The sequence below is a fragment of the Sminthopsis crassicaudata genome, chromosome 1, assembly GCF_048593235.1.
Source record: "Sminthopsis crassicaudata isolate SCR6 chromosome 1, ASM4859323v1, whole genome shotgun sequence".
In the NCBI taxonomy this organism is placed as follows: domain Eukaryota; kingdom Metazoa; phylum Chordata; class Mammalia; order Dasyuromorphia; family Dasyuridae; genus Sminthopsis; species Sminthopsis crassicaudata.
The window spans coordinates 199585021-199610455 of NC_133617.1; the positions used below are offsets into that span (position 1 = coordinate 199585021).

The 25435-nt window shown below is 32.4% G+C and overlaps 1 protein-coding gene across 1 annotated transcript in view; it reads right to left on the reverse strand.

Moving 5' to 3' along the window:
* The window catches only part of C1H18orf63 (chromosome 1 C18orf63 homolog), a 45073-nt gene that overhangs the window by 4058 nt on the left and 15580 nt on the right, over positions 1–25435 (reverse strand). The window contains exons 5-11 of the mRNA XM_074273916.1: positions 15614–15725; positions 14264–14305; positions 12425–12501; positions 9915–10024; positions 8178–8274; positions 8001–8086; positions 3002–3185 (exon numbers count right to left, since the gene is read on the reverse strand). Coding sequence (XP_074130017.1) covers positions 3002–3185; positions 8001–8086; positions 8178–8274; positions 9915–10024; positions 12425–12501; positions 14264–14305; positions 15614–15725 — 708 coding nt within the window. The remainder of the gene's footprint in view (positions 1–3001; positions 3186–8000; positions 8087–8177; positions 8275–9914; positions 10025–12424; positions 12502–14263; positions 14306–15613; positions 15726–25435) is intronic.

Here is a 25435-nt window from a genome sequence, read left to right on the forward strand (position 1 = left end):
CTAATTTATCTTTTGACTAATTTTATATTTTTTCATGTAATTTCATAAAGCAGATTCTCTCCATAGTTACTGAATTTTTTTTTCTTTATACCAGTTTATACTATCTAAAAATTTCAGTTAGTAGCTAGAAAATAATAAATCACAACTATAAAATATTTAAAGATGAATAAAACACATTTCTTCATTATAACCCCATGAGGTAAACAGTCTCTATATGATTATAGCAATTTTATAGTTAAAGAAATTTTAGTTACATGATTTATCTAGGCTTATACACCTACCAAATGATATGGCAAAGCAAAGACTCAAACAATTCTTAATTAGCAAGCAGATTTACTCACACTTCCCAAATAAAAAACATTAGAACAATCACTATAAAATTTACTTGATTTCCCCCCCCTACTTTGAATCTCCTTATTCTGCCTTCTAATCTTGAGTGATTGTAGAAATTCAGTATAAAATGTTGTATGAACTTCTCTGTTGTCAACAAGGTACAAATATCAAATTTCTTAATACAAATTTCTTAATACATCTAGAACATACATGATTTCTTGTTGTTTTGAATAATACAGAGACCAGGAATTTACTGAATGCATTAGAAAAAGAAACCTAAAGATATATCTAGATAGATAAAATACTACTAAAAGTATGAATTAAATTTATATTTGTAGTTTCAGATTTAATAATCTAGTAGTTGAAACAATAACAGGGGGAAAAAGTATTAGCTTTTGCGAAGGTGCCAGCAGATTGATTTAAAATGATGAATTTTATTGGTAAGTGGTGGAATACAATCTAACAATCTTACTATATCAGTATTATGTTTGTAGTGACCTAATAAGTTTAGTCATCCTGACAATTGCACTATGTATGATCTTGTACTTGTTAGTGCCTACTACAATGGACAAGTATTTAAACAGTATCATTAACATGCATTAAATAGTAATATGGTATAGAAAGATAATCTTAACATAGAAAGACACAATAATTTATATCATATTTTCCTGAGCAAACTATGTCCATTCCATACTTATATTGTACTTTTATGCTAATAAGGTACCCAAAACATATATATCATGAAAAGAATTTCCAAGAGCTTGTACTTCTGGTCTCCAAGTTATTATTTAATTATCATTCCACTTTGTAAAACACATTCAACACTCCAAAGACCTTTAGGCCCATATACAAAATTTATACAAGCCTACAAAAAGGACCTATGAAAACAACAGATGAGGTCCTAAATAATTCAACAAAAAGGGGGCAATTAGCTCCAGGACTCCTTTTAGACAAGCTTTTCCTTATAACTTCACAGTAAATAAACCAAAGATTTTTGAAGTTATGACTTGACAAAGAATATGTCTGTATTGTTCTGCACAGGGTCTGCTACTAGTTGGTACTTAATAAATACTTGTTGACTGATTATTATGAAAAGGCATTATTCTAGTCTTCTAATTATGGTCAAAGAATCATTGCCAAAAATACACAACTGACCTTATTTTCAGGCTTATACGTGTACTTTAGGTGACCTCTAAAGTGACATCAAATCATATATATGAATTAAAACCTCAAATTGAACTCTGAATAGAAAGTTATAGAAGATCAACATAAAAGTGGGAATCTTTATGAAAGTTTGGTTATGACAAAGATAATAACAACTGATATTTATATTCCAATTTTAAGTTTTCTAAGCATTTTATACATATAGTATATAACATAAAGTAATTAATATATGTAAATTAATATAGATATTATTTCTGTTTTACAGATAAAGAATCTTAGAATCAGTTAAGTTATAGTCATATAACTAGCAAGGCAGGAAAAGAAAGGGGAAAAGAAAAGGGAAAGGAAAAAGGAAGAAAGAATGAAGGAAGGAGAGAGGAACAGAGGAAGGAAGGAAGGAAGGAAGGAAAGGAGTCTTCTCACTGAAATCTAGGTCAGCTGTATTCACAGAGGTTGTTTGGGTTAAGTGAAAGAGGATGTTCTTTGTTTCAATTGCTACCTAGCTTTAATCACTGAATAGGTGTGGCTTCAGTCATCTGAGACCAGTTGAAGACTTTAGCTTAAAAAGGCCAAGGTCTCCCATTTCATCCAGAATCATCTCCAGTCATCTTGATCAATATCTGGCCACTGGACTTAGATGATTCTGGAGGGGCAGGTGACCTTGTGCAGTCCTCCCTCACTTTAATCCAATTCACTTGCAGTCACGACATCATCTCCCTGAAGTCATGATCCTCTTCGAGAATGAAGAACAACAACAATCTTACATGAAATTAATTGTTTTTAATATATTACATTCCACCTACTCACCATGAATCTTGTCATTGACCTTTTAACTATGTGCATTTATACTTACTTTTTTTTCTCTATTTTTTGGGGGGAGGTGCTAGGTTTTTTGTGGAATTGTAATTTTAGGGCTTTGATACTTTATGGGCTTATACCATTTCACTAATCTAAAGTAAATCATAAGTTAGCAGAGTCATTACTAGAAAGAAATTAAAATCAGAAATGAAATATATCTTTTTTCTTTTTGCTTTGGTATACTAATTATGAGTCAATGAAGACTTTTTATATTTCTTACTCATATTTTTTCCATGTAATCATTCTTGATTCAAAAGACAGAATCTGATTCAATTATAACATTTTCATGTTGGGGACAGGAAGGAGAAAAACAGACTATGATTTTATCTGATTTTGTCTTCCTAGTTATTCCTTTTCTGTTGTTTTTACAAGTAATTGTAATTTTCATCTACCAATAGCCTTAAAAAGTCAAACAACTATCTAAAGAACTCAGGTGTTATTAAAAAGATGTGTCAATAGACTTTGCACACTAAACAAATTCAACCAAATTTTATCTCGGAATCATCAAAAGAATGCTAGGTATGTTCTAGGCAAATATTTTCAAATTAAAACATAATAAAGTATTTTTCATCCTGTATTATTTGGCTATGCAGACCTAGGGAAGGTATATACCATTGGTCACTGGACAGGAAAACTATCTTCTTACCTGTAAAGAAGGCTTGATGAGTTCTTGAGTGTAGTAGTATGGCTTACTTGTCATCTTTATTGGGAAGCCACATATATGAGGGAATTTGGATTTCAGATCAAGAAGAAAGCTTTTCAACACATTTTCCACATCAACCCTTGGAAAAAACTGTACAGGTTGGCTTCTGATGCAATTGATAGGGTACTTGAACAATGTTAAAGATTAAACATCATTTTTTTTTGTTACATTTAATATATATGAAGATAAAATTCTTTGATATCATCATTTTGTAAACTTCTAGTTCCTTTTTCTGTTATCTTATATCTAATATCTACTTTATATGCATAATATAAACACATGCGCATACACATGACATACATTATTTGTCCAATTAGGATGTAAGATTTTTATAGAACCAAAATAATTTATAAATAGATTATAACATTGTAGAGGAAAACAAATTTGAAAAATTTAAGAATTCTGATCAATTCTGATAATGACCAGTCATGATCTCAGAAACCTGATGATGAAATAGGCTTTCTAACTCTTGGTGAAAAGGTAATGCACAATAATACAGACTTAGACATAGATTTTTTTTTTTAGACAGACAAATACAACACAAATTTATTTTTCTTGATTATACTTACTTGTTAAAAGGGAGAACTTTTATTGAAGAAAGAGGAAGCATACAAAGTGAAGTTCCTACTCCAAATCAAAAAAAAAAAAAAAGAAAGAAAAAACACCCTGAAACATAAGAAGAAATACACAGGAAAGAAAAGAATTTTAAAATGAGATGTAGACAAGAAGATATTACTATATTAGTGTTATATATACTCTTTTTTAAAAAAAGTTGTGAATGGTGAATTCACAGTTTCATAAAAAAATCTTTTTTTCCCCTCTTTTTTCATATGGAAATATTCATGTCATTTAATAATTGTTAAGTTCACCTATGTGTGAATGTGTGATTTAAAAAATATATAAGATCCTTAAGGTCAAGAATTGTTTATTTGTTTTTCCTTTGTATCTCCAGTACATTATAATATAAACGACAAATGCTTGGTATTTGATAAAATGATGACCTTTAAAAAAAAGAAAAAAATTATAAAATTCCATTTATTCTATATATGCTTATTATAAGGTTGACCTTTTCATAGACACTCCTTTTACTTAATATTTAACAAGCAACTAAAGTATGACTATCTCCCTCTAGCACTGAAACTCAAACATTCAAAATTATTCCTTCTGCAGTGGCTTGTGCTTCTTCATTTCTTATTTTTGTTTTATTTTCCTCCAATTTGCCTAAATTGAGAACCTTAGAACCTCAACATTAACTTTTTCCCTTCTCTTATTAAGCATATCCACTTATTAAGTCTCATTAATTTTAACCATTCCTTAGTTTTCTTTAGACTTTGAAACCATATCCTTATGCTGGGTCCCTTCATCCCTTCACCACCTTAGTTTTTTAGCTGCCTTTTGCATATTGTCCTCCTCCATTAGTGCCAGTTTCTTGAGGGACTATTTTTCTTTTTTCCTTGTATTTGCATTCTAGTACTTAGCACAGATCTTATACTACAGTGCTACAGGTACTTGGCATATAGCAAACACTTAATAAATGTGTGTTCCTCCCTTGTTTCCTCCTGCTTACAAAAATCTACTGTATTTATTTTATAGATATAGTATAGTCTTGGATTACTCCAACTATTTCTATTCTTCTTGAGCAGCTGTAAGATGCTGGAATCTCATAATTGAGCTGACTGTATATACTATAAATTCATGTCGTCCAACTTTAGTTAGATCATTATTACACCAAGAAAATCCTTTTGTTCTTCATTAATTGATTATACATCGCATATCCCACAGAAGTTATTTCAACCCTTTTTTTTTCCTCCTTAAGAACTCAACAAATTTTCCTTTTTTTCAATCTCTCTCTCTTTTACTTTGCCTTTTACTTTGTGGAAAAATTTGAGGCCATTGAACATGAGCTCTCCCCTCCTGTTTTTTTTTTTTTTTTTTTTTTTTTTTAAATCTCTAAACCCCTTAACATCATCTCCTACTTTCTGCTTTCTTCTTCCAGTTTCAGACAAAGAAGAAGCCATTTTATTTTCCAAGGCTAATTCCTTTACATATACATTTGACTTCTCATCTTCTTTAGCAGAATGCATTCTCAATTGTCTTCTCTTTCAATTCTTCAATTTCTCCTTACAAGATAAGACATGAAAAGGCAACAAAGCAACAAGACATTTCTTAAACACTTACCCAAGTGAGGCAGCCATGTGGGGCAGTGGACAAAGTGCCAGGCTTGGGGTCAGGAAAACTCTTCTTCCTGAGTTCAAATCTGGCTTCAGACACTTATTAGCTATGTGGCCCTGGACAAGTCATTTAAACTTGTTTATCTCAGTTTACTCATCTATGAAATGAACTGGAAAAGCAAATGCCAAATCACTACAGTATCTTTGCTAAGAGAACTGATGAAGGGTTAGACAACTGAAATGACTGCACAACTCATCCAAACATTGGGTAAGCACTGGGGATTTGAATGCAAGCAACAAGAATGACAATATCCAATCTTAAGGCGATAATGGTTGATGTTTTGTTGGTTATTGTACTTCTTTCTCAAAGAGGAACAAAATGACATCACTATGTTGGAGTATTGATACTGAAAATCAGATATTGAGGAAAATTTACTAAAGAAGAATCTTAAGGAATCAGCAGGCCCCACTTCTCTTCAGGAAAAGGGAGCCCAGAGCACAGAAGAGGGAGAACCTTTATATTTGCTAGTATGGCACAGCCCCGCCCTTCAGAGACTGGATTGGTTCTGTTACTTCCCTGTTACAATCTTTCTGATATGCCTATCACATGTTTTGCCTTCCTATGTATCCCCAGTTCTTAGCATAGTGGTCTGTTCTGTCTTTTTGTCTCTGGGTATTTTCAGAGTCTATTCTTCATGTTTTGAACTTTCTCATCTTCATTTCCTGGCTTTTCTGACTTCTTTCCAGCTTCTACAAGAAGCTTTTCCCAGTCCTCCTTAATCTTAAAATCTTTCTTCTAGAAAATTTTCTAAATGTTTTAAATGTTGTAGATTATGCAGAATTTTAAAAAAATCTTTCATTTATAGTTAACTATAAAACCAAATTGTTGGATAACTTTCAGCTAAAAATTTCCAGTTTACTCTGAATATATTTTGTTTGTCCATAACTGTTTCCATGTTTTCTCTCTCCTTAGACCATGAGTTCCTTGAGGGCAGGTATTGTTTTGTCCTTTCTTTCTGGATTTCTTTGATCCTAGACCCAGAGACTGGCACACAAAAGGTTCTTAAATGCTTATTGTTGACTGATATAAAAATTTTAACACTGATGTTAATTTTTTGAAAGTCAAAAGAAACCTACTAAACATCTTTGAGTTTTATTTAACAAAAAGATTGTATGCATTCAGTTCATATACTAGTTTCCACATATATAGAGTTAGATAGTGAGGATGGATAGAACAAATAAGGATTTTTTGAGGATGAAAGAGACATGGGCATGTTTGAAAGCAACAGGGAACGAGCCAGTAGACAAGGAGAGACTGAAGATTAGTGAGAAAGTGGCAATGATAGGGAGGACAATCTTTTGGAGAAGATGGAATAGAATGGGATTTCTTCTAAATGGAGAGTGGTTCTCCTTGGCAACAAAAAAAGCCACCTCTTATTGTAAAAGGTGAAGGAGGAGACAATGGTAGAAGGACGATGTGAGATGAGTAGGTAAAAAGAAAGTTTGCAGATTTATAACTGACTTTCACTTCTTTGTATATTCATCAAGCTTAACTGGGATTGAAAAGAGTAGGGAAAAAGGGAAGAACACAAAACAGAGGAGGAAATGAGCAATAGTGAAGTTGTAATTTGCTTCTTTCCTAAAACAAAGGGTCACATTCTATTTTTCAGGACAAATAAGTGTGACGCAATGCATGAAGATATAGAATTTAATCATTCTTACATCTTAAAAAAAATCACAATAAATTATGCTACAATACATAAAGTGGAATCATTTCTTATTGGCAAGATGGCCAAAAGATGTAGACTGATTGTGCCATCAGAGTAGTGTAGTTGATAAAGTGTTGGCCTTCAAATAAGAAAGGCCTCGACTGAATGTAGTGCACAGGAGTTCTGAGCTCAACATACTAAACTGAGTGGTTGTCTGTAACAATTCTGGTATAAAGATGGTGAAACCATAAGAGTGGGGGATTCTCAGGCTTCTAAATAGATATGAATTGGCCTGGGTTAGAAATAGAGCAGATCAAAGTTTCCATGTTAATCAATCAATAAATATTCATTATTGATCTACTATATTACAGGCACTGTGTTAAATGCTGGGGATTTAAAAAAAAAAGAAAAAAAGAAGAAATAAAGAACTAGTCTCTGCCCTCCAAGAATTTATAATCTAATGGAGGAGGTAACATGCAAATATATACACACATACATATATGTATATGTATAGGGAAGCACTAGAATTAAGAGGGGTTGAAAAAGGCTTTTAAATAAAGATGGGATCAGAAATGGGGTCAGCCTGTGAATCTAGACTAGTTAAAATAAAATGATCTGATCTCCAGTAGGAAAAAAAAAAAAAAACAAAGAGTAAGAAAGAATGGATTTTAAATCTTGTTTCTATTATTAACGATGTGATCATGGATAGTCAATTAAACTTTCTGAGACTCAATTTCCTTATTTGCAAAGTAAAAATGATACCTGTAATATTTACTTTGCAGAATTATTGTGATCTTCAAAAAATAACATTTTTATAAAGTGTTTTGCAAAATTTAAGGTAGTATCAGAATGTTCATTGTTATTATAATAAGAATGGTAAATCTAGGTAAACAAAACCTATAACTAAAAATGAGTATTTGATGAAATTAAAAGAAGTGGAACAGGATATATGACTGCATTTCTAAATAAATTATACGTAGGAGCAACATATAAAACAATGGTGCTAGGATGGATAAAAGATATTAAAGAAAATTCTAGAGAAAGTAATTTCTTAAAGGATATGTGAAAAGTCTTTCTCCTATCAATTTGAAGTAGACAGTGAAGTAAATTTCCATCTTTCCACAATCCTCTGGGAGATTGTATCCATACTAAAACATTAAAAAAAGTTACATGCTTTTGAGAGACAATAACCATGCATCAAATTAGATACCTGGAGCAAAACATATATATATGTCTTACCAAACTATTCCAGTGCATCTGAAAATCTTCATGTGACCGAAAAGGACAATCAGTTGGAACAGTATGAAGAATATTAGTTATTTGTCCCATTTTCATGCTATGCAAAAATGATATATCATAAGCATCATTAATCAAAAATGGAAAGCAGTTTCACAATTAAAGTGATTTGTAGCTTAATTCTAGTAGGCAAATAATATTATTTATTAAAATATTACCAATGACTTTAGAAAAAGCAGACATTATAAAACCTCACCAATTCAGATTAATTGATAGGTAGGAAAGAAATTGAATCAGAAAAAAAATCTGTCTAATAGGACATTTTACAAAGAAAACTAATGCACATAACAAAGATTAACACAAAGTAATGTTTAAGAAAGTGTTACTTGTATGAGTTTTCCCAGGATCTCTTTTCATGCACCAGAAGAGTATCATTTGTAAATGATCCACTAATTATAGATCAATAATAACACTTAATTTATTTTTGAGGAGGGAGGGATCTAGTCCTGTGATTTAATTAAGACACTTCACAGTTAACAGAAATTCCTCCACAGAGGAGGAAAAGCCTCTGTAATGTAAAGCCTTAATAGAGTTGCCTGAGTCAGTAAGAGATTAAGTGACTTGTACATAATTACCTAGTTTGTATGTATCTAAGACAGGATCTGAACTCAGGTCTTCCAGACCCCAAGCCTAGTAGGCTTCTTAAAATTTTTTCTCAAAAAGTATTTTCCTTAGTTAATTTGTAATCTTATTTGTCCTAATTTCTTCAACAAACCCCTTAAAAATAATAGATTCAGACTCAACTTAGATCATACAAATAATCATTAATCCTTAATTAGCAGGATCCAAATTAGCAAGATTTATTGTATCAAAACTTTAACAGTTATAATTTCATGTTATTGTTGTTATTCAGTTGTTTTTCAGTCTCCTTCAATTTTACTTGAGATTTTCTTGGCAGAGATACTGGAATGGTTAGCTATTTCCTTTTTCAGCTCATCTAATAGATGAGGAAATGAGACAAAAAGAACAAAGTGATTTATCCAGGGTCACACAGCTAATGAACATCTGAGGCCAAATATAAACTCAGGAAGATTGAGTCTTCCTGTTTCCAGGCAAGACACTCTATCTACTTAGCTGCCCTCGTGTCATTTCATAATTTTATATTAATAACAACTCAAGTCTATAAGCTTTAGCTTGTAATCTGAGACAAACAATTTTGTTACATGGTAAAAAACCAAGGATCACAGCAAGTGGAATGGGTGTGTCTGTTTTTATAGAGAACATTTTCCTATGGTTAGAAAAAAAGCAAAATAACTTTTTTTAAAAACTAGAACTAATGGACAATTTTTGTAATAACTTCCTTTGAGTGATATGATAAAAGAAATTAATGATGCTAGTAAGTAAATATACCTACATGTAATCATAAAATACCTCATGGAATCTTAGAATTTATGATCTATGCTTAAAAATCTTAAAGATTAACTAACTCAGGCTCCTCATTTTAGATGAGGAAACTGAGGCTCAAATAGTCTATGGCATATATCTGGTTAGTGGAACAGGCAAGACCAGAATCTAGGTCTCCTTTCTCTATACCATTCTGTTTTATTTTCATTTTTTGATACTATTTTATTAATGACTCAGTTCTCAAGTTTTAACCTTATGTAGTCTAATATGGCACATATCAAGAAGGTAAAATGAATATTTTTAACCTACCCAAGAATTTACAAATAGAATTCTTACCTTGGCAAGACATAGCACCAGTTGCTTAAAATGGAGTGCCCCTCGATAATGGCATGCTCGTTGTCATCAAAATTCTTTAATATGTTTTCAGAAATGTCAAAGTCATTAAGCTTTTAATAGAAAAGACATTTTAATACATAATCAGGACATTAAAAAGAAATATATATATATACATAAAAAGAAATATATATATATATATATATATGCAATCAGATCCACTCTCGCTGCTCAGGTACACTAGTTTAAGTTACTTTGATTCATACATACCTCTGTTCTGTAATGAGACCAAGTCACCTGATAACCTGGCTTCATATTTGCTAGAAAACTCTGCCTTCAGCCAGAACTTATATGCTTTTGCCTTTAAGTCAGAATTTAGACAATTCACAGGAGAGGATGATTGATTAATATAAATAATCTTAGAAAGAAAGCATTTATATTTTGAAATAGGACTTTGGTAGTCAAAGAATTTTTAATTGGTAGAACTTATAGGACAGTTGATATCTGATGACTAGAATAGGAATGTGATAGGACAGGCAGGTTCAAGAAGTCTTTCTATCTCCTGTGTGTATCTACTTTCTATACTCTCATGTTCCTTTTCTCTACCTTTTCAACTTGCCAACAGTGGTTCCAGGAGGCGTTTTTGTTCATAAATGGCCAGCTCTGATTGTTATGCATATGTAACTTTAGATCAGTTCCTGAGCAAAAATAGTTTCTTGCAGGAGATGAGGTAGGAAGAGACAAATGGGGAAAGAAACTTCATGAATAGGGTCATGTAATACATCTAAAGGACAGAGGAAAGCGGAATCTTTTTATAGGCAGAAGATAGAAGACTCTATCTATCTGGGACTAGAGAAATAAGTTCATATCATTCCTACTTTCTTCCTCTTCCCATCTTTCTAGGACAGGATAATAGAATGATAAGAACTCTAAGGTTTCCCTTCCTGTTGTGTCAAAGAGCCTTTAACTGATGTATTTCTTAGCTCTAGATAGTATATGTTAGGGATCTCCTTTCCCTGTCTTCTTCAACCTCCTGATAATTCCTTTCCCCCATCCTTTACATAAAAGAAACAAAAAGGATCGGGGATTTGTTTTCCTCCAGATTACAGTGATTTGAGAGTATTGGGGGGGGGGTCACCTCTTTCTCAATGATAGATAAAACCTCTCAGAAGTACAGATTATATAATTTATAGATATTTATTGTTGTTCAGCCATTTTCAGTTGTATCTAACTCTTTGTGGCCCTATTAGGATTTTCTTTGCCATTTCTCTCTCCAGCTCATTTTACAGATGAGGAAACTGAGGCAAACAAGATTAAGTGACTTGCCCAAAGTTATACATCTAGTAAGTGTCTGGGGCCAGATTTAAACTCAGGAAGATGAGTCTCTATCCACAGTCCACTAGTTGCCCCTATCACATAACAGATGCTTAATAAATACTTATTTACCCATTCACTGACTATTTATACAATTAGCCTAGTATTAAACATATATTATCTTGTATCGTTATTCATTTTTTAATATAGTGTGTCCTAAAGCAGCACATGGCACAGTAGATAGTGTGTCAGACCTGGAGTAAGGAAGACTCATTTTCCAGAGTTTAAATCTGGCCTCAGACACTTACTTGCTATGTGATCCTGGGCAAATTATATAACCCTGTTTGTCTCAGTTTTCTCGATTGTAAAATAAGCTGTAGAAGGAATGGCAAATCATTCAGTATTTTTGCCAAGAAAAGCCCAATTGGAGTCACAAAGAGTTGGATATGACTGAAACAACTCAACAACATGTCCTATTTACATAACTAAATTATAAATCCCTTAAAGAAAAGAGACTATTTCTCATAAAACTGTTATATCCCTAATATGTAAGAATGTATACTATACACAGAAGACACTCAAATATTTGTTGACAATACCTTCATTATAATATTGAAGTCCCTCTGCCATATCAAACAATTTTTTCTCTTTCCATGGCTACTGTAGAACTATAGTACTTAAGAGTTGGAAAGGTACTATGTAGTGTTTCTATGTATATAAATATATGCATGCATGTATCAATCAACAAGCATTTATTTAGCATTTACTGTGTGTCAGACACTATGAAAAGTAGTATATGAATATAAGACAAGTATATGAATATAAATGTGTGTATATATGTGTCTATGTATGTATATTTGTTTGTAATTTAAGCCTGATAAAATTTCTTATGTAATAAACTTTTAATGATTTTTTTAAAAAATCAAACTTTCATGTTTGTTGATGATTTGTTGCAACTGATTCCTCCTCAAATCTCCTATATTGAATAACCCAATTTGGGGCATAGCTAATTTGATGGTGAGGTGTTTAAACAAATCTAGAGCAATAAAAACAATAAATATTCAAAAAATAAATTTTGATGACAAAATAAAATGAAATTTCTAACATTCTTAATGCTAAAAAAACAAAAAAGCATCACCCTAAAATAAAACCCATTAAAAATCACTAAGTAAAGTGTAAAACTTAGAGTACTTTGGTACCTGGGGTGGTGGTAGTCTAATTGTACAAACTTCTATACTGAGGCAGAGTTGCGATTCTGTTACATTGATGTCCAGAACTGAAAGTAAAATGTGTACTGTCATTGGTCTCAAATTTTTTATCATATTAAATTTTACTATGCTATCAAAATAAGTTAAGTATTTTCAACCTATTAGTAAAAGAATATTTCCCTTCCCCTCAGAAGCTAGGCTATAAACAAATTACAAAGTACATACTGAGGGCAGAAAAAAAAAAAGTGGACTGTAATGTAATGAATGGGAGAGCTGATATAAATAGGGTATATGATGTAATAAAAATAACATTGGAGTAGGAACTGTGTTTCTAAGATCTGGGTTCAAATCCTGGTTCAGTCACATACTAGCTTTATAACTTTAGGCATGTTATGTGAGCTTCAATCTCTTCATTTATAAAATAATGGGGGTGTAATAGATGTTCTCAACTTTACTTCTAGTTGAAAGTTATGCTCCTATAGTGTAATCACAGCAGATGGGCACCCTATGGTGTGATACAGTTTTTCTCTCGACATTTTAAAAGAAGCAATGAAAGGATTCTAGCACTTTTGGCAATTTTTACATGAATTTATGAAAAAATATGGGCAAAAATGCTTTGGTGAAGAGGGTACTCAAACAGATAATATAGTGATTCCACCAAAGTAAACAGAGAATTCAAATAAGTTCTATATGATATTTTATGATACTGGGGCTTAAGATGTAAAGTTAAACTACAGACTTAAATTATAATTAGAGGAAGAATATGAAAAGTCCCACAGCAGAAGAAAGGACTAGTACAGAAATTTCAGAAGCCTAAAAAATGTTAAATGATTTGATAGCATGCAGATAGAACTCAATCTAAATATATAGATGTACTTACCAGAAGGACCTCCTGTGTGCTTTCTACCCTTTGGCCTGAGCTGCCTTTCAAATAGTAAATGAGCCTAGAGATTATGGTTAGACATTGGAAAATTCCCAGAGTCTTTGAGAGTCCCCATCTTTTTTTTTTTTTTTTTTCATTCACAATTAAAATTGCTTTCAAAATTGAAATGAGGAAGCCTTACATGTCACTTTAGGTCCAACCCAGTGGAGAACTAAACTAAGTTTGGAATTTTCTATTTCTGGATTCAGACAGGACACAATAATTGTTATTCTGTCATTCAGTCATATCCAACTCTTTGTGATCCCATTAAGGGTTGCTTTTTCTTTCTCCAGCTCATTTACAGATGAGGAACTGAGGCAAACAGGATTAAGGGACTCCCTCAAGGTCATACAGCTACTACACGACAATATTTGTGAAATTAGACTGATAATGAAGGAAAAAATACCTGTCCTAATAATATATGTCCACTGAAGAATACAGTTAGGTTATATTTGAATTTGAAATTTTAGAACATGTCTGATATTCCAGAGTTTTTTTGTTTGCTTGTTTAGTTTAAAAGGAAGCATGTGGTTCTTATTAGGTATCAAGTTTTCTCTTTTAAAATATCATTATTATGACACTTAATGTGAAGAGGCTATTAGCTTGTTTCTTCTTGGGACATCATTAAAAATCTAAGTGCTGTTTACATCCACTATCTCTAATAATTTTTTAAAATAGAATATAAAAGAACAGGATAACTGTTCTTAATCTAAAACTGCCAATCTTTGAAAAAATATATTTTCTACTCTTTTTTAGATCAAAATGCTAGAAGGAACTCATAAAATGAAATTGATCATTCTGATCCATTGTAAATATATATACCAAAGTCATATGAATGCCAAGCTCTATAAAAATACCTTTTAACAACTGCTAATTATATTATTTTAGCTACTGACATACATACTTACCAACAGCACTTTGCTTTCCCGTTTGAGAAAGGAAATCTCTTCCTTAAAGAAATACACAGGATATACTGTATTACTATAATTCAATAATTTTATTGCTACATAAAAGTCATCATCTCTGAAATTTTTCATATATAGAAACCAAGAAAAATGCAATCAAAGTAAATTGTTTTTGAAAGGAATCTTTGAAGATATTTCAAAGAAAAATAAAACCATTCATATATTTGATTTATATCAAAAGTAACATGGAAATATTTAGCTAAATATGTAAATAAGCATATAAAGACTGGTTTTTCCAACAAAATATCTCCCTCCTAAAAAAGAATATTTAGACAAAATTATATATTTACTAAATTTCCTTAGGGTCAGGTCTTAACTATGAGTAAACAGCATTTTGTAAGCAAAATTCCAATGACTTTAATTTCCTTTTGGATTTAAAAAAAAAAAAAAAAGTGAAATCAAACTACAAGCTAATATGCCTGTGAATAGATGGCAGAACAAGTTTTGCTGCCCTTATAGATATATATAGAAAGCTGGCTGTCACAATTAGATCAAATGTGAAGGAAAGAATGTATTCAAAAAGTAGAAAAAGTAAAAAAAAAAAAAAATACGGTGTAAAGTAAACCTGAAAATATGACGAGAAAATGAAAACAAAATAGAAAATCAATTGTTTTGCTTTCTTTGTTGTTATTTGGCTATTGGAAGAGTTCTCTTCACTGTCCTTTTTCAATTCTTATAAAGGACCAAAAATGAGAATTTAGGTAATTAGTTATTCTAGTCACTCTTGGTGTTATTATCTCCTGGGAATTATCACTAATGTTATTTTCCATTTATAGCCTTCTTTATCTGAACAAGTTTATTGAAAGGATTTGCAGGTAGTAACATTTTTATACAATAGTAAAATCTGAAAATAGTACCATAGATGATTAGGTCTTTTATTATTATGGAAGGCATTGTAGATTTGATGATATCAAAGGAGTCTGAGGCAAAATTACATTAGAAAGTTCTCTAGAACTTTGGATGGAATACATGATAACACTCATTTTATTGGCTCTGAGAGCCTATATAAGCAATATTTTCTGTAAACAAGATAAATAGAAACTGAGGACAAACTACAAAAATTACTCTGAATTTCTTTATCTGCATACATTATGTATTCTATCACTACCACCATCTTCTTTAAAAATTAAGCTTTTCAAGAATTGTGCTTTTTAAATCTTTGTATACTTAGTGCCTTGAAAACAAAAGGTGTTTATATTAAATGCTCTCAAAAAATAAATTGGCAAATTAAAAACTAGAAGGGTTCATGAACTTATAAACTTGAATTCACTGATAATCAGGTAAATTAGTTACCTTGAATTAGCAAATGACCAGCTTTATTCCATGATGGAGAAAGCCTGGCTGTCACTGAATAGGAAAGACAGGTTTGAAGAATGGCAGGAACTACTTTTTGAGGAGTCACCACCTAAAAAATATTTAATAACAAAAAGGAGGCAAATTTTAAAGTAGTGAGCATTTTCTCAGGAAATCATCAATTCTGCAACTAAAATGCTTTTCTTGTGTATCCCTTACAAAACTTTTACTAAAAGTAAATAGTTTTAAGTGGAACAAAGATATATTTAGAATTAGAAAAACTGGTTTCAAATCTCATCTTTGCCAATAAATGTTTGATCATGGGGAAGTCACTTTACTTTTCTGATCTTCAGTTTCTTCATCAGTAAAATGAGAGAGCTGCACTCAATTATCTCTCACTCTCCTTCCAATCTCAGTCTTTACGATCCTGTTCATTTCTTGTAATTATTGCAACAATCTCATAACAGATCTCTGCATTAATCTATCCTTAATTCCTCTGCCTAAAATCTGTTCAACAACATCTGTGCAACAGCCTAGGAACATCACTTCTGTTTAAAAAAAACTCTTCCATAACTGTCTTGTAAAGCCTCTTGAATGACTTCTTCTTGCCACCAATATCACAAAGCACTTTGTACCATTTTAATAAGTTTTATCAAATTTTATTTTACATCATTTTGTTTACATGTATTATTTTATAATATGCCATATCCTGGTTACACTTATAAGCTTCATGATGACAGAGTTCTTACCTTACTATCATATTTTAATTTTGTACCCACACTTTCTCTCCCTACTAGAACAGCACTACAAATACATGGGGTACTTTGTCAATATTGAATTGAATTGACTAAAATTTCCTTTCTCAGTCACTTATATGTTAGCACTTTGAATCAAAGCAGTACATTCAGCAAACAGACCATTTTGAATTAAAATATTTCTAGATATGTGCATGTACTATATATGATTCCATTATTATGAGAATTCTTTCATGTCTTATTTTTCCCATGTTTTTTCAATTGATTTCACTAGACCATTCTGGATACCCATCTTTTTAATTTGTGCTACATGAATAGCTTTCTTCCCTTTCTATTTATGTTTTGATGTCTCTTATGTATTAATCACATGGACAAATCATAGTTAATAACATAATGCTGTCTAAAATTTTGTTTTATTTTTTAAAGATTGGAGTACTCCATAATTTATAGCCACACAGAAATCACTGAAACAAAACTGGTTGTTTAAAAGACAGGTTTCTTTTTTTTATTATTAAAGCTTTTTATTTCCAAAACATATATATGGATAATTTTCAACATTCACCCCTGCAAAATCTTGGATTCCAAATTTTTTCTCTTCCTTCCCTCCATTCCCTCCCCTAGATGGCAAGTTATCTAATATATGTTTAACATGTGTAATTCTTCTATACATATTTCCACAATTATCATTCTGCACAAAAAAAAAATCCAATCAAAAAGGAAAAAAAAAAACGAGAAAGAAAAAAATGCAAGCAAACAGAGTGAAAATACCATGTTGTGATCCACATTCAGTCCTCACAGTCCTCTCTCTGGGTGCAGATGGCTCTCTTTATCACAAGACCATTGGAACTGGCCTGAATCATCTCATTGTTGAAAAGAGCTATGTCTATCAGAATTAATAATTGTGTAGTCTTGCAGTTGCTGTGTACAAAGATCTTCTGGTTCTGCTCACTTCATTTAGCATCAGTTCATGTATGTCTCTGCAGGTCTCTCTGACATCATCCTACTGGTTATTTCTTACAGAACAATAATATTCCATAACACTCATAACTTATTCAGCCATTCCCCAAATGAGGAGCATCCACTCAGTTTTCAGTTTCTTGCCACTACAAAAAGGGATACCATAAACATTTAAAAGAGATCTCTGCAGTAGAATTAAGGAGGTTAGGGTTCATTTAAAGCTCTGTGTTGGATCACAGGAGCATTGATTTGTGAGGTCTTAGAAGCCATTCAATTTAACATTCTCATTTTATATATGAGGAAACAGGTCAAAAGAGATTAAGTGATTTATTCAAGTTAGAGGGTAAGCAAATGTCAGGATTGAGATGGCTAGGATTGAACCCACAGCAACTGATTATTTTTGCTTATTTCAAGTATAAAACAACATTAATTTGAATAATTTCAAAAATCAATGATTGAGAAATATGATCAGCAATAAGATGGAGCAGGGAGGTTATTATTTTCTTTGTGATCATTCCATTCTAAGAGAATAGAATACTTTTCTAAAGCAGAAGGCATTTTTGGCATTTCCAAAAAGCACTGACGCTTCATGAGCTGCTATTATGAATTTAAGTATTTATGTAAATTCATCTATTTGATTAAAATATAAAATATTTCAATATTCACTTATGATTGAGAACTATCTGTAAAGTCCCTTTAATTTAATTTTAAAAATCTTCAAATGAATTGCTTTATACTTTTAATGCACCAGAATAATTACTAGCTTATCATGTTTCTTTTGTGTTTTCTTAAAAATAGGATACCAAAATTTCTTATATCTTACTCTTTTTATTCCATAATACAGGTGGCTGAATAGGCAAGTGACCAGAGATATACTTTATTATATGTATTATACGTAGTGGAATCTGCGAAAAGTTTATGATGTACAATTATGAATGTAAAAGTCAGTGGGTATATCATTCTTTTTTTTTTTTTTTAAGTAGTATTATTTTTGTTGAAAGGTAAACAAAAAGCTGGATGGCTTTTCAGATATGTTGAAAGAGGAGTATTAGACTATATATAGCCTCTGAGGACTCTTCAAAACCTGACATGAAGGTAGTTTAGGCATGAAGAATAGAATAAGAAAAGTAACGGGAGGGAATGGTGAGGCACAAAGCATAGCTTTTGAGGTTGGTTAGAGTCAGATTACATGGAGAAGAGTAATAAGAGATAAAACTTCCATGACAAAAAAGTGCCAGAACTCTACATAACCTCTATTCTGACTCTCCTCACACACACACACACACACCCACACACACACACACACACACACACCTTTCCATCTTTTTTTCTATTTCTACATGAATTCTGTGATCCAGTAGTAGTCTCTTACTGTACCATACACAAGACACTTTATCCCACAACTTTGAGCATTTTCATCAACTTTTCCCCATGACTGGAATGATTTCATCACAGAAAGCAGAGATGTAAGTAAAAAGTCCCAGCTAAAATCTGACCTTTAAGGGAAGTCTTTCCCAATGAACCTTAATTCTAATGTTTTCTTTTTGTTGATTATTATCTGTTTATCCATATATATATTAGAATTTTCTCTCCCCCATTATACTGTGAGCTCCTTGAAAGAAGAAACTGTCTTTTTACTTTTCTTTTAATTTCCAGTGTTTAACACAGTGCCATAATAGGAGCTTAATAAATGCTTATTGACTAACTGAAGAAAGAATGTTTGAATTTTGCTAATGTAGTAGAAATAAAAATAGAGGCAATGATCAAAGAAAGATCCTTGAAAATGGAAAAAAGTCCATTTAATGAAATTATAACATTAAAGAGATAGATGGGCGAGATTATGAAATGTTATTAACCAAGATTACATTTTGTCTTCTTTGTATCTACTTAGTATATACCACATATGTTTATCTTTTTCTTACTAGAATGTAAACTCCCTTTTTTTGGGGTGGTCTTTTTTGTTTTTTAGGTAATACATGAACAGTTATATTAAATGTATTTCCACATTGGTCACGTTGTAAAGACTCTGAACTGTAGGGGGAAAAAAAAACCATGATAATGGAAAAAAAACACAAAAAAGTGAAAATAATATGCTTCCATCTTCATTCAGACTCCATAGTTCTCTAGATATAGATAGCATTTTTCATCTTGAGACTTTTGGAACTATCTTAGACCATTGCATTGCTGAGAAGAATAAGTCTATCAAAGATGATCTTTGCTGTCTCACCCTTTTCCCCTACTACTTCTGTCCTTCCATAATGTTCTCTTGTCTCTAAATTATAATCCTTCTCTGGGAACAGATTTCTTGGGGAGCTTCTGGAGGCAGCTTTGGCTTCAGTTCAGTTCAATAATCCTAAAATGCAGTCAGGAGTTAAAGTCCGGATCCTTTATTGTGTCCTTCAAAGTCTTGAATCTTTTCCTGGGGTCTGGCTAGCTTTAATAGAGGCCTATCTCTCTCCTTGGTTCCTCGATGAGCTCTTGTCAGAATGTCTCCAGACAGCTTCAGCCTCTCCTCCACTCAATGTCTCCAGCCAGTGGGAAGGTAGATGTGGGAATGAATCAGACTCTGCCTCCAAGAGTGGGATTGTTGGTTACAGTGGCTTGTAGAGCTCCCAGAAGTCAATCCTAATTGTGAATCTCCCGAAGTCCTCTCCTCTGAAGTCCCCTGAAGTTCTCCAGGGAAATCCTCTCCTTGACTGAATCCTTACTCTGAATCCCCTCCTAGTGAGCCTGTCCTTTTATGTGCTCCCTAAAGGTGTGAAGTCTAATGTGTGGACCAATGATCGAACTCTTTTTAAGGTGTGAACTCCTTTGAAGGTGTGAACTAAGTACATAAGTACCTTGTAAGAATCCCAACATCCTTTCTGTTCAAACCCCCCTTTCATTTCCCTTTCTCTCCTGCTTCCCTATAGAGTAAAATAAATTTCTATACCCAGCTGAGTATGTCATTCCCTCTTTGAACCAAATCTGTGAGATTAAGTTTCAAACAATGTTCTTCACTCCTTTAATATAGTATCTTTTAAGTAATGAATAGTCCTGACTGTAGTCCCTTGATATTTGAATTGTTTCTTTGGTTGATTGCAGTATTTTTCTCATTGATCTTATAATTCTGGAATTACAAATTCCTTGGAGTCTTAATTTTGGGATCTTTAGCAGGTGTTCAGTGGATTCTTTCAATGACTATTTTACCTTCTGGTTCTAGCATATCAGGTCAGTTTTCCTTGATTTCTTGAAGCAAGGTGTCCAGGCTTTTTTTCTGATCATGGCTTTTAGGTAGTCCAATAATTCTTAATTATCTCTCCTGGATCTATTTCATAGGATGATTTTTTTCCCAATAGGATATCTTACATTTTCTTCTATGTTTTCATTCTTTTTATTTTATTTTGCTGATTCTTGATGTCTTATAGTCATTAGCTTCTACTCGCTCAATTCTAGTTTTTAAGGTATGGTTTTCTTCAATTAGCTTTTTTTTAATCTCATTTTCCATTTGATTAATTCTATTTTTAAGGGTGTTGTTTTCTTCAGTGGATTTTTATTTTTGCATTTGGTCAATTTCATTTTTTAAAAAAATCATTTTCTTCATTTTTTATTCTTCCTTTTCTAAGCTGTTGACTTTCTTTTATACCTATCATTTTCTCTTCAGTTTTTCTTCTATCTCTCTTATTTGACTTTTAAAATTCTTTTTGAAGTCTTTGAAGAAGGCTTTTGGGGCCTGAGATCAATTTACATCCATCTTTGAGCTTTTACATGTAGGCATTTTGTCCTCTTCTGAGTTGGTGTTTTGATCTTCCCTGTCACCTTAATAGCTTTCTATGGTCAAGATTATTTTTCTGTTTCTTGCTCTGTGTGTGTGTGTGTGTGTGTGTGTGTGTGTGTGTGTGTGTGTGTGTGTATACGCACATGTGCATACATATTTTATGGCTTTTAAAGTTGAGCTCTACTTCTGTGGTTTAGGGGGTGTTGGCCCACGTTCTTTGTGCAGGGTTACTGGTCTTTAATGCTGGGACCTCTCTTGTTTGGTGGCTGGGTGGGGTAACCATATCTAGTCACTTGTTATTGGCTCATTTCCAGGTTTGGCAATTTGCCTTCTGCACTGCATCTGGAGGCTCCACCATTGGTCTGCTGTGCTACTGTCTTGTTGAACTAGGATTAATGCATATCTGTACTGTGTCTAATTTTGGCATGTCTAGACACCATCTGTGTTGGGCTGTGCTCCCCTTTCACCCAAGGGAATATGATCTTTTCTGAAGTTTTTTCAAGATATTTTAAGCTGACAAATTATTTTATTCCATCTCCTTGTAGGTTCTGTCACTCCAGGATCTTTTCAGAAGCATGATTTAAAGTTGTTTCTAAATGAAACTGAGGAGAACTCAGGCAACTCCCTGGCTTCTCTCTGCTATCTTGGCTCCAATGTTGTGTATATGTGTGATTCTGACTCTTATCCATAGTAAGATTATATCTATACATTCTACTTTTAAATTTAGGGGGAAAACATTTAAACATTTTATTTTTTTGGAGGTGGTCAAATATAGTAGAAAAAGCAGCTAAAATTGGAGATAGAACACATATGTTTGAATCTTGGCTTTTTCACTTATTCCCTATGTGACTTCAGGCAAATAATTTAATTTCTTTAGGTCTCAATCTCCTTATATATGAAATGAGAGGATTGGAGATGACTGTCCCAGTTCTAATCAATGAATTATTGGGCCCAGCAATGGATTCTGCTGTTATTCAAGAACAAGTCTAGACAAATATAAATAAAGGAACTTATCAACATCAGGTTAGTCACCAAATAATGAATTCTTTAACTGTGGTGTCTCATTATATAAAGAAAAATATAAAATGATTCTCAGTCCTTGTGTGGTTCCCTTGTACTTCTTAAATAGAGTAGCAAAAGAAGTTGAACAAAGGGCAATAAAAATCTATCTTTAGAATATTTATATGACTAGTAACTTCTTAATATGCCAAGTAGAAGATCTTAGTTCAATAAAGCTGAATTTTAAAATATTAAGCATTTCCTTTATAAATGAAACCAGAAAGTATGTAAGGAAATTGAAGGGTAAATGACTTATATCTTTTGCTTTGTTCACATGGTCACCACCTAGTTTAGACCTTTGATACCTTTCTTCCAGATTCTTGCATTAGCCTATTAATTGCTTGCCTTCTCCCCATACTTTTCTTTTCCCTCTCCAATCTATTCTCTATATCAGGGATGGAAAATTTCTGGCCTGCAGGCCATATAGAGCCCTCAAAATAATTTACTAAAGCAACTGTAGGTGTAGCTAACCTAAAAGGTAAGTACAACAATCTCTCATTGCTTGAGTTCTATAATTTTGTATGGTATGCAAAAATTGTTATAAATATCCAAAAGGCCCTTAACAGAGGCCCTGCTCTACAAGGTTGCCAAAGTAATGTTCCTAAAGCACAAATTTGACTATGTCCCCTTTTTAAAAAGTTATATTGGGTCTCTATTGCTTCCAGGATAAAATTGAAATTCATCTGGCTTTTTTTTCTCCCTACTAACTCCCTTTCAATGAAAACAAGAAAAGACAAACTGATATAATAAAATAATACAAACTCCCATATTAACCATGTCCAAAAATGTGTCTCCTTCTATATATTAGTCCATCACTTTCCACCAAAAAGTAGGTAACACTGGCCATCACCAGGCTTCTGGTGATTATAATTTGTCATTGCATTGACCAGAGTTCTGAAGTCATTCAAAACTGTTCATTTTACCATACTGATGTTATGATGTAAATTATTCTCTCAATTTTGCTCCCTTCATTTAGTATCAGCCCATACAACTCTTTCTGTTTCTATGAAAACTTTAATAATTTCTTATAGCACAATAATACTTCATAATATTCATAAAATTTATCCAGTCTTTCTCAATTGAGGAACACCCTTTCAGTTTCCTTTTTTTTTTTTTTTTTTTTTTTTTTTGCTAGAACTAGAACTGCTAGAGATATTTTTGTACATATGTGACCTTTTCTTTCTTTGAACTTCTAACAGTGATATCACTAGATCAAAGGATAAGAAACGTTTGATACATTTGGGGCATAGTATCAAATTGCTTTTCAATATAGCTGGACCAATCACAGCTTCACCAATAGTGCATCAATATGTCTGTTTTAATGCAGCTCTTCCTACAATTGACATTTTTTTTTTTTTTTTGTCAGTGTACTTAATCTGGTGGGCATGGAACCTCAGAGTTGTTTTAATTTGCCTTTAATTTAGTCAATAAGATATATTAAGTATCTAATGTGTCAGGCACTAGGAGTTTGTATTATTTGTATTATTTGACCATGTTTATTATAAGGTTTTGTTTGGTTTTTCTTTCTTCCTCCTCCCTTCTTCTCTCTTCTTCTTCCTTCTTTTTCATTCTTTCTTTTTCTTCCTTCTTCCTTTCTCCTCCTCCTCCTTCTTCTTGTAAGGGAGAGCTTCTATCTTGTAAATAACCACTTGATAATTAAAAACAACAACAATGATGATGACAATGAAAGCCAACCGGAGGAATTTAATAAGAGGGGGAAAGTCTGTCTTTGTCCTCAAAGAGCTTGCAATCTAATGAAGTCAATACACAAAAAGAAACTGAAAAACAGGAGTGGGAGATGGATGTGGGGGAGCAAAGAGAGGAAAATATTTATCACAAAGGCATAATGGAGAAGAATAGAAGAGTACAGCTGGGTAAAAAAGGGGAAAAAAGAGATTGGTCTGGACACTCCTTAAATGGAAGTTCTAGAAGAGCTCTTCACTTTCCAATCAGAAGAAGAGAAGGGCCTCATGAACAGAGTACTGATTATGAGTGATCTTGCAGGATAAAGATATTCCTGGAGCATGACGGAGAGAAAAATCCAGAGAAATGCAGGCATCTGTGATTTGGAGCATACTTTCATATAGTTATAGGTAACTTGCATTTCTTCCCTTGAGTTCATACTGTTCTATTCATAGAGACTTTGACCATTTATTTGCTAATGGATCTTATTCTTTTAAATCTGAATCAATGCTTTAATATATCTTGGAAGTGAAAGCCTTTTCAGAGAAACTTATTGCAAAAATATTCCTCTCAATTAACTGTTCTGCTTCTATTCTTAGCTGCATAGTGTTGGTGCAAAACCTTTTTACTTTTATATAATTAAAAAACATTCATTTCACCTTGTATTGCTCTTTACTATCCTGTTTAGTTATGTACTCAATTCACAGATCTGAAAATTAATATCTCTTTCCCCCCTAATTTGTTTATGATATGACCTTTTATGTTATCTTTTAGAAACTTGCCATATGGTATGAGATGTTCTCTAAATGTAATTTCTTTGATATTGCTGTTCATTTTCCCAGCCGTTTGGGTCTTTGGGTTCTAAAAGTATGATTTCTTTTATTACTTCTTTATGCTGTATATTTAATCTGTTTTGTTGATCAACTTATCCCATGTGGGCATTATATCTTCTTCTGAGTACGTGTTTTTGTGTTCCTTGTCGCCTTGTTCCCATGCACCAGGATTAAATGATATAGTAAATTCTATCCCTTTGATCTCACTTGCTCCCAGGCTTGTTTTACTTTTACTCTATGACCCTTGTAGACATTAGGGCTATAAAGAGATACTTCTTTATCCTTTCTTAGAATGTACATATATCATTGTCCTGAATTACCTTCTAATTACTCAAATTTACTTACTTATCTATGTTTTTCTTGATGCCTGTGTTTGTATTTCAAAGTATTTATTCAGACCTTCAATAAGAATGATTAAAAGTCCCCTATTTGAAGACCTATTTCCTCTCAGTAACATTTCATCAGTAAATAATTCATGGTTGTAAGCTTTTATTTTTGCCTTCCAGAAAAAAAATGTATTATAAATTCTCCTTTTCTTTATGGTAGCTGATATATCTTGTGTAGTCCTGATTGGTAGCTGATATATCTTGTGTAGTCCTGATTCTGGTTCCTTTCTTTCTGACTGCTTAAAGTAGTTTTCCTTTGATGTAGAAGCACTAGATTTTGGGTATGATGCTCCCAAGAAGTTTTTTTTGGTATTTCAGAATGTTACCAGTTTATTAAATTTTTTTTTACTTTGCCTCTAGTTATAAGCCTATGCATTTTTCAATCATAATTT